This window comes from Pongo abelii, chromosome 12 (assembly GCF_028885655.2).
Source record: "Pongo abelii isolate AG06213 chromosome 12, NHGRI_mPonAbe1-v2.0_pri, whole genome shotgun sequence".
Taxonomy (NCBI): domain Eukaryota; kingdom Metazoa; phylum Chordata; class Mammalia; order Primates; family Hominidae; genus Pongo; species Pongo abelii.
The window spans coordinates 83,826,420-83,840,749 of NC_071997.2; the positions used below are offsets into that span (position 1 = coordinate 83,826,420).

General features: G+C 35.5%; 1 protein-coding gene across 2 annotated transcripts in view; it reads right to left on the reverse strand.

Moving 5' to 3' along the window:
* Positions 1 to 967: 967 nt before the first annotated feature.
* GTF2A1L (general transcription factor IIA subunit 1 like) overlaps positions 968 to 14,330 on the reverse strand; it is a 62,705-nt gene continuing 49,342 nt past the window's right edge. For both annotated transcript variants that reach the window (XM_009237323.3, NM_001204829.3), the window contains 3 exons: positions 11,284 to 11,544; positions 9,576 to 9,665; positions 968 to 1,242 (listed from right to left, as the gene is read on the reverse strand). In XM_009237323.3, coding sequence (XP_009235598.3) covers positions 1,135 to 1,242; positions 9,576 to 9,665; positions 11,284 to 11,544 — 459 coding nt within the window. In that variant the 3' untranslated portion in view covers positions 968 to 1,134. The remainder of the gene's footprint in view (positions 1,243 to 9,575; positions 9,666 to 11,283; positions 11,545 to 14,330) is intronic.

Here is a 14,330-nt window from a genome sequence, read left to right on the forward strand (position 1 = left end):
GCTCCTAGACTTACAGACCATATGTGCCCCACCTGTTAAGAGCAGCAGAGTGATGGGGAAAATGTTTCTTTGAGAGATGTGAATCTACTAAGGAAAAGAGTATTATAGAATAACTTATCGGAATATTAATTTGCTTTGGTTTTTATTGCCACAGGAAAATAAGGGCTATTTATCTGATGTTTTGTTTTCTCTCTGTGATTTCAAGACAGTTATCCAGTCCCCCGTATCTCAAATGAGACTGCCAAAGCAGAAGTTCCTGAAGAGAACATCTCTTCTTGCCTTTTGTTTTAGAAAGCCTAAAATCAATGAAGGAGACCCCTGTTAAGAAAGAGAGTGAGGTACTGCCTTGGAAGGGGAAAGCATTTGCAAAGAGTTCTTCCACTGCACGAAAAACAGAAAAAGTAGGAAGACAGAAAAAAAAACCCCACCATGATTAGGAAAAATACAGAAGTAGGAAATTTCAAGAAGTAGAACAGGAACCTAACCTACTTCCTCACAGTTCCCCAAAAACATAAAGAAGAATGGCCTAGCCAAATGATAAGTCCAGAGCGGCTGATCCTTAGCTACAGGGATCTTAGCCTCAGCAAAGATTTTCATGTTCAAATAATAGTATAGGCATCTGCCTCCAAGGGACTATCTGGGCTTAAACAATCAACATATTTCCAGTGATCAATACAGAATTAAAACCCAAAGACGCCTTCTTGAATATCCCACTACTTGAAAGACTCCCAAGGACGTTCTATAACATGGTTTGGTGAGAGGTGGGAGGAATGCTGATCCCAATCTAATAACTGATACTGACTTTACCATGAAGGGGAACTGAAGTGTGATTTAAATTTTACTTCAAGAAAAAAGAAATGTGATACTTCTTCATGTTCCATTATCCTGATGCATCTATGCTTTGTAGTGGTATAGAATGAGAGTTTTAAAAAACCCTGTTAAGACATAAAACAAAATACATATAAAATTGTGTATTTGTATCTGCATCTGAATTATAATTTTATTAAATTCCATACAGTAAACTAAAAATTTGAACAGCTCTTTGCTGGACTATATTTAAAATAAAAATGAATTCACAATATGCAATATAGTCCAACTGATGTTCACAAAATAGATGTACTGAGCTCACAAGGTTTACCACTCTGCATCACCAATGGCTTTTGCAAATACATAGTCTCTCCCTCCAAAACACATAACACCATCTTTCAAATAGAATTTCCATTTGTTCTTGCTTCGATGAATCTGGAGGGAGAAAAGTAGTTTACATTAATTAATTTTACAAGTTAAAGGATCACCTGCATTTCTTTGCTACAGTAATGGGATTATTCTCACCCTAAATGTGAGTGCCTTAAAACTAAAACCTCCTCAAGATAGTTTATTTATTCCATAAACATTTGAGTTCCTATGTGTTAGACACTGTTTTAGGCCTTGGAAATATATTAGTTTAAGATACATATATTTCTATACTGTATATATTATATATAAAAACACACATCCTGTATATGTAAAACCAAAAAAAATCCCTGCCTTTTAAGAGTTTACCTTTTAATAGGGAAGGACAGAAACCTAATACATAAGTAAATTATATATAATATTAAGCTGTCATTTGAGGTGACACTTGAGCAAAAACTTAAAGAAGGTAAGGAATAAAGCCAGGCAGATATTGACTCAGGAGCATTCCATATAAAAGGAATAGAAGTGAACAGTCTTAAAGAGGGGTATGCCTGGATTGTTCAAGAACAGCAAAGAGTTCAGTATGTCTGCAAAGGAATAAACAGGGAAGATGTAGCCAATATTATCAGAAGTGAAAAAGTGATACTTCATCATGAGGAAGAAAGTCTCAATAAAGCACTGAACAAGGTCAGAATATACAGCTTATAATCTGTTAGACTCTGCTGGCTGTTTTCTAGATTCCGTAAATCAGCCTAGACACAGACAAAATAAAAAATAAGAAATTTTACTACTTCAAGAGGTAACAAGCCATAAAATCATTGCTACCTCTAAGTGAACTGCAAGTGACTATTTAAAAGCCCTAGGAATATATGATCTGAGATCAAGAGTAAAATTTAAACCTAGTTGTTGGCTACAAATAGTCAAATCCAGGAACAAAGGCTGTGACTGGTATTCAGATGCATTTTGTGAAGCATAAGAAAACACACAGGATAAACCCCTATTTTTGTGGGGTGGTTTTAAAGTCCTAATAAATTTTTTCTGAGTTTTATTCCCAAATTGTCTTGCACAGGCACTTGCACATGTCTTAAAAATCTCTCAGGAATACAACAGTGACAACAAAAATCCCAAACTCAGCACAGGTAATAAAATATAACCAGAATTAGGAGAACAACAGAAGCAACAACTCATTGTGGTACCTTTATCTAGTGACTATATTTTTTCTAGATATACAACAATAGTTCAATGTTAGGAATTTATTAATAAAAAAATCATATTACTTGAGTTACTGACAAATCATATAATCACCTCTAATTGTGTTGAAAAAGTATTTAATAAAATTATTGTATTTTAGATTTTTTAAAACTCAAGAAAAAAATATTTAAGGACTATTACACACACACACACACACCCATCTCAGCCCAAAAGCCAGTGACACACTTAGTGGGAAAAACTCTGAAAGCATTCTCACTTAAGTCAGGACACAGACAAGGATATCCACTATTACCCAACTTCTTAAACACTCTAAAGGTACTAGCCAATGCAATTAGAAAAGAAAAAATAAGTAGCAATATAAAAATTGAGAATAGATTTATAAATACAGTGACTGCATATCTCAAAAATCCAAAATAATCAATGAAAAATTACTAAGAATATTGATATAAAATTAATATACAGGAATAATTCATAGCCTTCATGCATAGAATCAACAGAAGATATTCTAGAGGAATAAGCCAATTAATACCACAACCAAAGAGATAAATAGGAATAAACTGAAGAAATACTTGGCCTACTGGTAGCATTCAACACTCACTCCTCTCTGAAATATTCTCCTCACTTGGCTTCTAAAACCCCCTGGTTTTCCACTCTCTGGCCACTCCTTAGTTTCCTTTACTGAATCCTCCTTATATCTCTTACCTCTCAATTTTAAAGTATACCAGGATTCTTATTTTTGCTTATATTCACTTTTGGTGATCCCAGTCTCATGACTTTAAACACCATTTATATGCTGTTGACTCCAAAAATTTATGTCTAGCTCACACCTCTCCCTTAAATCACAGATTCTCATTCAACTGCTTCAGCATCTCCTCCTGAATGTCAAGTAGATATCTGAAGCAAGTTTAAAACTATGACACTTATACTCTCTTCCCCAAACCTCACAATCTTCCCCATCTCACTGGGAAATGACCATTCTTCTAAGAGCTCAAGTCAAAAATCTTAGAGGTATTCTTTATGCTTGCTACTTACATCCCATATCCAGATCCATCAGTAAGTGTTAGTTCTACCTACAAAACATATTCATATTCCAAAAACTTCTACCACTTCCACTACTGTTACTCTTATCTCAGCCATCATCTTCTCTTGCCCAGATCAAAACAATAGCCTCATAACTAGTTCCTGTTTTCACCCTTGTTCCCTGACAACACCCACTTCAGTCTACTATAAACAGGGTACCCAGAGTGTCTGCTAAAAACATAAATCAGATGTCATTTCTCTTCTCAAAACTCTCCAATGACTTCCCATCCAAAAACTAAAGTCCTTACAATGGACTACAAGATCCTTCATTTTTCCTCACTTACTGCTCTGGCCTCTGCACTGTTCCCTGAACACACGGGCATACTCCTACCTCAGGACTTTTGTATTTCTTGTTCCTTCTGTCTAAAATGCTTACACTCTAATATCCTCACAGTTCATTCCCTTATCTCCTTCTGATCTTTACCCTATTACATTCTCAATAAGGCCCCCCTAGACACTCCATCTAAAATTGCAATCTATTCCTCCCCAGCATCATTAAAATAACAAATTTTATTAATTTAATGTGATCTCAATGAAAATACCAACAGGGTTTTATTTTGAACCAGACAAGTTGATTCTCGAATTAATATGAAAAATGAACAAGAATATCTAGGAAAACTCTGCAAAAAAATTAGTAAAGAATTACTAGCCTTACCAGATATTAAAAATCTTAATAATTAAATCAGAGTAGCATAGGTCTATGGACAGACAAACCAATGGAACAAAACAGAAAATCAATAAGTAGACCCAAATACATTTAGAAATGCAGTAGCAGATGATGAATCATTTCTTAACATTACGGACAAAATAGATTTCTTTAAAAATGTTAGGAAGATTGAGTAGCCACGTGGAAAAAAAAAAAAGTTGAAACCATATGTTACATTATACTCCAAGACAAACACTAAATGAATCAAGACTTGAATATATAGATATAGATACATATATAGATATAGATATAGATGATATAGATATAGATATATAGATATATATGAAATACTCAAAGAAAACATGAGCTTCCCTTTAAAACTCTGAGGTAAGAAAGAACTTTTTATTCATGGCTCAAAATTCAGAAGACATAAAATTAAAGATTGACAGATTCAAAATCTACACATTAAAAAGAAAAAGCAGTGAAAATAACTGAGTAAAAAGTACTTCTGTGTATAACAAAAAGCTCATCTTCTCCAAAATAATACTGAGCTCTTAGAGTTCACTAAATATAAGACCAAATAATCCAATTTTTCAAAAAGACAAAGATTATGAACAAACAGTTCACAAAATGTAAATACAAAAGGCCCTTTAACATATGGAAAGTTAAAAATTCCAACAAGGTGTCACTTTTCATCTTTCACAATGGCAAAATGCTCTTAGAGAGCATTTTGGGAATACCTAACCACATACATTTGCCCTTTGACCCAGAATCCCATTTCTGGGGATTTAATAGATATATCTGCACACATTATGAAAATGTCTTATGTACATAGTAATTCAAATCAAAAGACTGAAAAATCACAAATATCCATCAGTAGAGGATTGGTTAAATGAATTTTAGTAATCCTACGATAGGATATTATGCAGCCATTAAAATATCATCACAAAGAAAGCCTCCTTATATGGGAAGATCTGACAGATACGTTGTTTAAAGAAAAAAAGCAAGGTACAGAATATAGTGTTATTTATTCTATCTTTTGTATTTGCATTTGAATAAAGAAATTCTGTGAAAACTAATGTAACTACTTATTTGCATTCAAAACAGGAAAAGGAGCTACTAATAGAAAGCACAAATGGTGAAGGAATGTGAACCAGACTTTTTGTTGTATACCTTTTTACAGTATTTCGATTTTTTAACCATGTGTATGCACTATCTATTCAAAGGAAATGTACATATATATAGACAATTATATAGAGAGATATATAGATATATATAAAAAGACTATATATATACACATATACACATATCTCTCTCTGTATATATAAAGAAACCATGCTACACACCTAGAAATTAATCATTGTGTAGCATCTAAGGGATAAAGTCAGCTATAAGCAAGTCTGCTAAACTGTCAAATGAAGATATAGGATATTCAAATGGTTTCACATTCCACTATAAACAGGGTCCTATTTGTAGCACAGAACACCTCCATCTGTAGTAAAAGGTTTCATTTCGCGATTAATTTTCCCTATAATGTCTTTATTATTTAAATTTTTATATTAATTTTAGGCATTCTCTAGGCCTCTGAAACAAAATATCTATACCATGTAACTAATTCTCACCCAGTATGTAAACCAGTGGCCTTCATTTAGCCCTTTTCCACTGTACATGTTTATATTTTCAAAGTTTCCTCCCAATTGTTAACCTCTAAATTTTAAAGATAAATTCCATCTGTTAATCAAATCCAAATAAAATATACTAAAGAAACCAAACAGTGCTTCTCAAAATTTAATGACCATACAAATCATTCTAGAGTCTTGTTAAAATGTACATTCTTATCCCGTACTCTGGAGTGGGACTCAGGATTCTACATTTGTAATACTTTCCCAGAGGAACTTATACTACCTGCGTTTAAAACAAGCTGAGTAAGTTAGCAGAGTGGCGTAGCAAAAGCGTGCTGAGCCCATAAAACACACTGAATTAGTAAAGCTCTAAAAAGGACTACTGAAAGTTATTTCAATTAACTTGAGTTGGGTTACATTCAATACTATTTGAAACAAATCAACCAGTGACCAGCACTGGAAAGTTTTTCTTTCATAAAGATTCACTATAACAGTGTTCCTCACCCCACTTTGACCTTATAGATACATTCTTTTGGCTATCTTCTGACTACATCACTCCCCTTTTAAAATGTTTCCGTGGTTCCCCAATGCCCTGCTTTCCATTAATTTTTTACCACTGTTCTTAAAATATTCACTAAGTAGAAGTGTTCTCAGATACTAGATTTGTTAGCAGTGTATATTTAATATCACCTCTATCTATTCCATAAGGTTATTATAAGAAACAAAAGATAATATATGAGAAAACACTGAAAAAACACAAAGTACTACATAATTAATTACAAGCTATCTCCCACACTGCAGCAAACAAAGGATACCACATCCATAATGGTCTAGAAAATTCTTCATGAGACTTTATGGAATGTATATATAATTAAGTACCTTATAATGTTTTTTTATAGAAGGCAATATATTGTTTATAAGAAACTAAAACAAGTTTCAAACTAAGAACTGTTCCTTTTCTATCCCCTATACCTTCTTATGTTTATATTTTTATTCAGCATCTAAATTGCTGTTTTCTATTCGTATAAAATGTTATAGTGGAGAAAGTGACCTTATTTTCAGAGAAAAAGATTTCTTTTTACAGCAATTCAAAACATTATTCTTTGTTTCCCCCCCAAATATATTCAAACTGTGACTGGAAAAAAGGCTAAATATGTAAATATGCATTAGTTATCAGGGAAACACAAATCAAAATCGCAATGATATACCATTTCACACTCATTAGAATGGTTAGAATGAGAAAGTCGGATCATGGCCAGTGCTGGCCAGGATGTGGAGAAATTGAAACCCTGAAACACTGCTAATAAGAATGTAAAATAGTACAGCCACTTTGGAAAATAGTCTAGTAGTTCCTTAAACTGTTACCACATGACCCAGGAATTCAACTCCTGAGTATATGCCAAGACAGATGAAAACATATGTCCATGCAAAAACTTGTACCCAAATGTTCATAGAGGCATTATTCATAGCAGCAAAAAGGTATCTATGGGGTTCAGAACACATTACCCCACATGTGTTCTGGCATCCTGACATTTGAAAAAATGGCAGAAGCAGGAAAGTCTTTCTGACCTTGCCCTCACCCTTCTCCCCTGAACCAGGCCATAAAAGAATTATCTGACCTTCCTTTAAAGTAAGTCATAAAACCTTTATTACAAAGGTCCCTACCCTATACACAAAGGAAAGTAAGTATCCTTATCTCTGAAGACACAGAGACACAAAAATCTGAACAAACAGGCCTTACTAAGTTTCCTCCAGTTTATTGTCATTAGATCATATCCTTTTTTCCTCCTATCATACTTCGGTATGACTGTCCAGAAAAATAGTTTTCCCTGTTTCTTTGGGTCTTCCATTTCTAAAGATTCCTGTGTCGGCCGGGCGCGGTGGCTCACACCTGTAATCCCAGCACTTCCGAGGCGGGTGGATCACGAGGTCAGATCGAGACCGTCCTGGCTAACACGGTGAAACCCCATCTCTACTAAAAATACAAAAAATTATCCGGGCGTGGTGGCAGGCGCCTGTAGTCCCAGCTATTTGGGAGGCTGAGGCAGGAAGATCCTTTGAACCCGGGAGGCGGAGCTTGCAGTGAGCCAAGATCACGCCACTGCACTCCAGCCTGGGTGACAGAGCCAGACTCCATCTCAAAAAAAAAAAAAAAAAAAGTTTCCTGTGTCAGTAAAATGTACATTAAAATAAATTTGAATGATTTTCTCTTGTTAATCTGTCTTTTTTATAGGTGCCTCAACCAGGGAAATAGCAATGGGTAAGGAAAAGGTATTACTTTTTTCTCCCCTACAGTGGAAACAACCCAAATGTCCCTCAACAGACAAATGGAAAAAGAAAATGTGGTATATCCATTCAATAGATTATTATTCAGCAATTTTTTTAAAAAACGAAGACCTGATATATGTTACAACATGGATGACTCTTGAAAACACTGTGCTAAGTGAAAGAAGCCAGTAACAAAAGACCATATATTATATAATTTCCTTCATATGAAATTCCACAATAGGAAAATCCATAGAAATAGAGAGTAGATCAGTGGTTTCTTAGGCCTAGGGGCTTGGAGTAGGGAAAACGGGGAGAATACTGCACTAAGAAATAAAAAGTATGGGGTTTCTTTTTGAGGTGATAAAACGGTTCTAAAATTGACTGTGATAATTGTTATACATATCTATGAATATACTAAACAAACCATTGAATTGTATACTTTAAATAGGTGAATTGTATACTATGTTCATTATATCTCAAAGCCACTTTAAGAATATAAATATTCATGAATTAAGGACAAAAACTCCCATTTGACTACATAATCACAGCTGTAATGTTTTTTAAAAAGCAGTATTATTTTTAGTTGCTAGAGTTAAACTGCTACTAACATAATCTCTAGGCTGGAAACCTGAGAGACACCTTCAACTAATGACCAAGTCCCACCGATTCTTCCATCATAACCTCTGACTTTTCCATGTTCTTACACTGCCATCCTCCATCTGGGCTCTGGGCACTTCACGTCTGCCCTACCCACTTTTACCACTTGCTTTTTCCAAATCAAACACATCTGGCTTTTAAACCCAATTACAATTTTCTCAATAACCTTCTCAGAAGGCTAATGTCCCTCAGACCAAGTTCAGATTTTTCCTACTAGCATTCAGGATATTCTAATCTGCTTCCTATTCTGTCTCCCAACCAGCTTCACTTCCTATACTATACATCCAATAAGAGAACACTTTGTTCAAGCCAGAGCTATCTCTTCAGTGTCCCTTGTACATACTACATCCATTCATTTCTCTGCTTTTTATTGGGCTATTCTATCTGATGCTTATTCTCCATATTTACCTGTATCCTACAAATCATTCAAGACCCATTTCAAAACCCCACATCACCCATGAAGGATTTGTGGGGAACTCCAACTACAAATGATTTCTTACATTTCCTAGCCACTTCTAGGGCTTACTATCTGTGCTTCATATCTTAGCATTTGATTTACGTGCCACTCATCTTAGCATTTGATTTACGTTCCACATATTTTAGCATTTGATTTACCTGTCACATATTTTAGCTGTTGATTTACCTAACATCTCATTGTATGTCTTTCTAGTTTTCCAAAAGCAACATCTTGTTTCAATAAGATCATTACTTCCTTAAGGACTCTCACTTTTTCTGGTATCACTGAGATCACATAGCACAGTGCTAGACCCAAAATACACACTCAGAATTTCCAGAATTAAACTGCTGTTTTGATTAATTGTGAAGTGTAACTCTTCATCTTATTTCCCATCATTTTACATACCTTTCTACTATAAATGCAGTTAATAAACCCAAAGTCCAAAAGGTAAATACAATACCTTATCATACTGACAGACAATTACATTATCCGTGTCAAACAGGTCTGGCACATCCTGTTCACTAACATCATCTCCAGAATTTAAAGGGTCCTAAAGATGAAAGATGATCACATTAAGGAATTTTATGATGCTTTAAATTTTTTAAAGATAAAGAGACATATAGAAATAAAGGAACTTGGCTGGGCGCAGTGGCTCATTCCTATAATCCCAGCACTATGGGAGGCCTAGGCAGGCAGATTGCTTGAGGCCAGGAGTTCAACACTTACTTGGGCAACATGGTGAAATCCCATCTCTACTGAAAATACAAAAAATTAATTTGGCATGGTGGCACACACCTGTAATCCCAGCTACTCGGGAGAGTAAGGCAGGAGAATCATCTGAGCCCAGTAAGTTGACGCTGCAGTGAGCTGTGATCGCACCACTGCACTCAAGCCTGAGCGACAGAGCAAGACTCCATCTCAAAAACCAAACCAAAACAAAACAAAGAAATAAAGGAACCTAGAGCAGCAGAATATAATTGTACTAAAAGTCAAACAGCCTGGGTTTAAATCCCTGTTTGAGCCAGGTGCAGTGGCTCACGCTTGTCATCCCAGCACTTTGAAAGGCCAAGGCAGGAGAATCACTTGAGGCCAGAAGTTCAAGACCAGCCTGGCCAACATGGTGAAACCCCATTTCTACTAAAAATATAAATATTAGCTGGGCATGGTGGTGTGCCTGTAATCCTAGCTACTCAGGAGGCTGAGGCATAAGAATCATTTGAACCCAGGAGGGAGAGGTTGCAGTGAGTCAAGATCACACCACTGCACTCCAGCCTGGGCAACAGAGCAAGACCCTGTCTCCAAAAAATAAAAATAAAAAATAAATCCCTGTTTGGCCATTTAATAATTACAAGACTGACCTTAGGCAAGTTACTAAAACTCTCCATATCTCAGTTTCCTCATATCTAAAATCAGGATAGCAGTAAGAACCATAGGACTTTGGGACTATTAAGATAAGGCATTTAAGACTTAATATAATGCCTGGAACATATGTAAGGCTACCATAAATTATAGCTAATACTACTTACACACTTTTTAATAAGCATACTCTACCTGGATTTTATGACATTTACTAGAATTAGAGCAGATACTATATGTTTCTACCCAGGCTGCCTTCTTTAACAGCCACTCCCATTGCCTAGATCACCTACTACCTCTAGTTAAGACCAATACAGAAGCCCATTCCCAAATATTTATTATTGGTTTTAAATTACAGTTGAAGATTAAAAGTTTAAATCCAAGCATATAATAAGTCTTTTTTTTTTTTTTTTTTAAAGAGTCTTGCTCTGTCGCCCAGGCTGGAATACAGTGGCGCTTCTTGGTTCACTACAACCTGTCTCCTGCAATTCTTTTGCCTCAGTCTCCTGAGTAGCTGGCTTTACAGGCATGCGCCACCATGCCCTGCTAATTTTTGTTTTATTAGTAAAGACAGGGTTTCACCACGTTGGCCCAAGCTGGCCTCGAACTCCAAACCTCAAATGATCCACCCGCCTCAGCCTCCTGAAGTGCTGGGATTACAGGTGTGAGCCACTGTGCCCGGCCCCAAATAAGTCTTATTTCAAAAGAGTAAAGAAATGATTAATCTTGCTATTCCTTTTGGTTCCAAAGCATAATAAAGTAGAAATGTTATAAATTAATAAAGAAAGTCTCAGCTCAAAAGTCACCCTCACCTCTTCTACAATGTTTACTTGAGGGTCTTCATTATCACTACTGCTTGTGGCTGAATCCTCATTTGAAATACTGTCAGCTTCTTCTTCAAGTACCTTCAGATCTCCCCCATCAATAATCCCTAGAAATTCATTCTCATCTACATCTCTTGTACTTCCTATTTCTTCATTAGAAGATGTATCACCGCTTCCATCTACTTGAATTATTTCACCAATATCATCATCAGTAACCCGAATGCTTAAATCCACCTGAGAATTAGAATCCTAAAAAGAGAAACAAATACAATAAAGTTCAAGTCAAATAAGGTATATAAAGTATTGAATCCAAATTTAAAATTAACAGACATTCCACGTATGATCAGTTCAAGCAAATTTCTGTCTTATGACATTAAAATCTAACTTTGAATTTTAGAATAAGCCTAGCATTTCTATGTAACATAGGAATAATTTTTTTAATTAGAAATAAAGTAACCCACTTACAATCATAGGGAGACAGCAAATGACTTCATTACTTTCAGGTAATATTTACCAGTTTTTATACATACCGTCTTAAATTTATATAGTACCTATTAGGATTTAACTATTTCATTTGACTTTAAACAATAATTCGATGAAATAGAAAAGACAAATGTCATTGTGCTTAATGGGTAAATAAAAATGTAAAGGATTACACTAAGTGAAATGAGCCAAACACAGAAGGACAAATCTTATATGATTCCACTTATATGAGGCACCTAGAATAAGCAAATTCATAGAAACAGAAAGTAAAATCGAGGTTACTAGGGGATACGAAGAGAGGAATGAAAAGTTATTGTTTAATGAGTACAGAGTTTCTGTCTGAGAAGATGAAAAAGTACTGGAAATAGAGAGTGGGGATGGTTGTATAACATTGTGAATGTACTCAGTACCACTGAAATGTACACCTAAAAATGGGTAAAATGGCAAATTTTTATGTTATCGATAATTCACCACAACAAAAGTAAAAAATATGTAAAGGAAATTTAGTAATCACCTCTGGTCACGTAGATGGCTATTATTTTATCATTACCTTCATCCAGCACAGTTAACAAATAAACCCCTCTGCTAAGTACTTTATAGGCATTTTCTAATTTATTTATTTTATTTATTTATTTTTTATTTATTTATTTTTTTTTTTTTTTGAGACGGAGTCTCGCTCTGTCACCCAGGCTGGAGTGCAGTGGCACATTCTCGGCTCACTGCAACCTCCACCTCCCGGGTTCACACCATTCTCCCGCCTCAGCCTCCCGAGTAGCTGGGACTACAGGCGCCCGCAACCACACCCGGCTAATTTTGTTTTTGTATTTTTAGTAGAGACAGGGTTCTACCGTGTTAGCCAGGATGATATAGATCTGCTGACCTCATGATCCGCCCGCCTCAGCCTCCCAAAGTGCTGAAATTACAAGCGTGAGCCACCGCGCTTCACTCTTCAATGTAGGCTTCTATATTGGTCATACCATATTACCCACCCCAACCCATTAGTTTGTCATAGACAGGACAAAGATCAATAAAATGTGAAGCTCCTTAAGATCAGGGGCTGTTTTATACGATTATATATGCTACAGAATCTATAGCAGTAGTTCTTAACCTCTTTGGAAAAGTCAGAGGCTCCTTGAAAACTTGGTGAAAGCTCCAGATGCTATAATGCTGGTTGTTTTGGAAATCCATACATATGTTGACACACATATTACATAAGCAACAGGTTACATTAGCTTTAAGACTGGAATATAGAAGTGTAGCCCAAGCAAATGGAAAGGATGACTTTCCATCCTTTACAATCAGAAATATAAAGTTTATACTAAGTGAAATAAGGCAAACACAGAAGGACAAATCTTATATGATTCCATTTATATGAGGTACCTAGAACAGGCAAATTCATAAAAACAGACAGTAAAATCAAGGTTACCAGGGGCTATGAAGAGGGGAATGAAGAGTGATACAGCACCCAAAGAGCCTTCATCATATCAGCCTGGAAAGTCTTGGGAATTTGCAGAGTCAAGAAGGCTCCTAACAGAGGCCAAGAAGTTTTACTAAGGTTTGAACAGATGCCCTTTATTCATATTTCTTCTGAGTTTGCAAGTCATGGGTGATGTTTAATACAATAATACATATCTCAATAACTTAAGATACAATTTTAATAATATGCCTATACTCAATTTATTTTTTGAGTGGACAACTGCCCTTCTAGGATTCAAACCCATATGAATATTATCAATAATGAACTCTCAAAAAAATATACCCAACAAATAATCCTGTGTAGAAAAATTCAAATTGACTAAAATTATGTAAGTTTACCTGTAATTAATTTTTACTACATTGGAAACAGATTTCCTTCACAGATGAAAATATAAGGAATATCACATGTATGCAAAAATTAATGGCTATGGGCTCAAAAATGAAAATAAGTCCAAATTACATAAATAAGATAAATTTGTATTCTGCTACGAATAAATTGAGAAATCTTAGAGGGCCCACTGCCCATAATGTAAAAGCTGAAAAGAATGCCACCACCACACTAACAATGAACAAAAGCTGGATAAATTACAAAATCACAACTTTTCTTGAAGCAGCCTGAAATCCAAGGAGGGACAGCCCTTACAGATGGGACATACAAACATATCTCTCTATAAGAAGAATAATGCCCATTTCCAACTATAAATACTATTTACCTCAGTCTCTCTTTATATATAAGATGTCTGACATTCAATCAAAAATAATGAGGCTGGGCATGGCCACTCATGCCTGTAATCCCAGCACTTTGGGATGCCAAAGCTGGCAGATCGCTTGAGCCCAGAAGTTCAGGACTAGTCTGGGAAACATAGCAAGATCTCATCTCTACAAAAAATACAAAACAAAAAAAATTAGTTGGGAGTGGTGGTGCATGCTGAAGAGGTGGAGGCAGGAAGATCACCTGAGCCCACGGAGGTTGAGGCTGCAGTGAGCTGTGATTGCACCACTGCACTCCAGCCTAAGTGACAGAGTGAGACTTCTCAAAAATAATAATACAAACAAAAAGCAACAAAAACCAACCA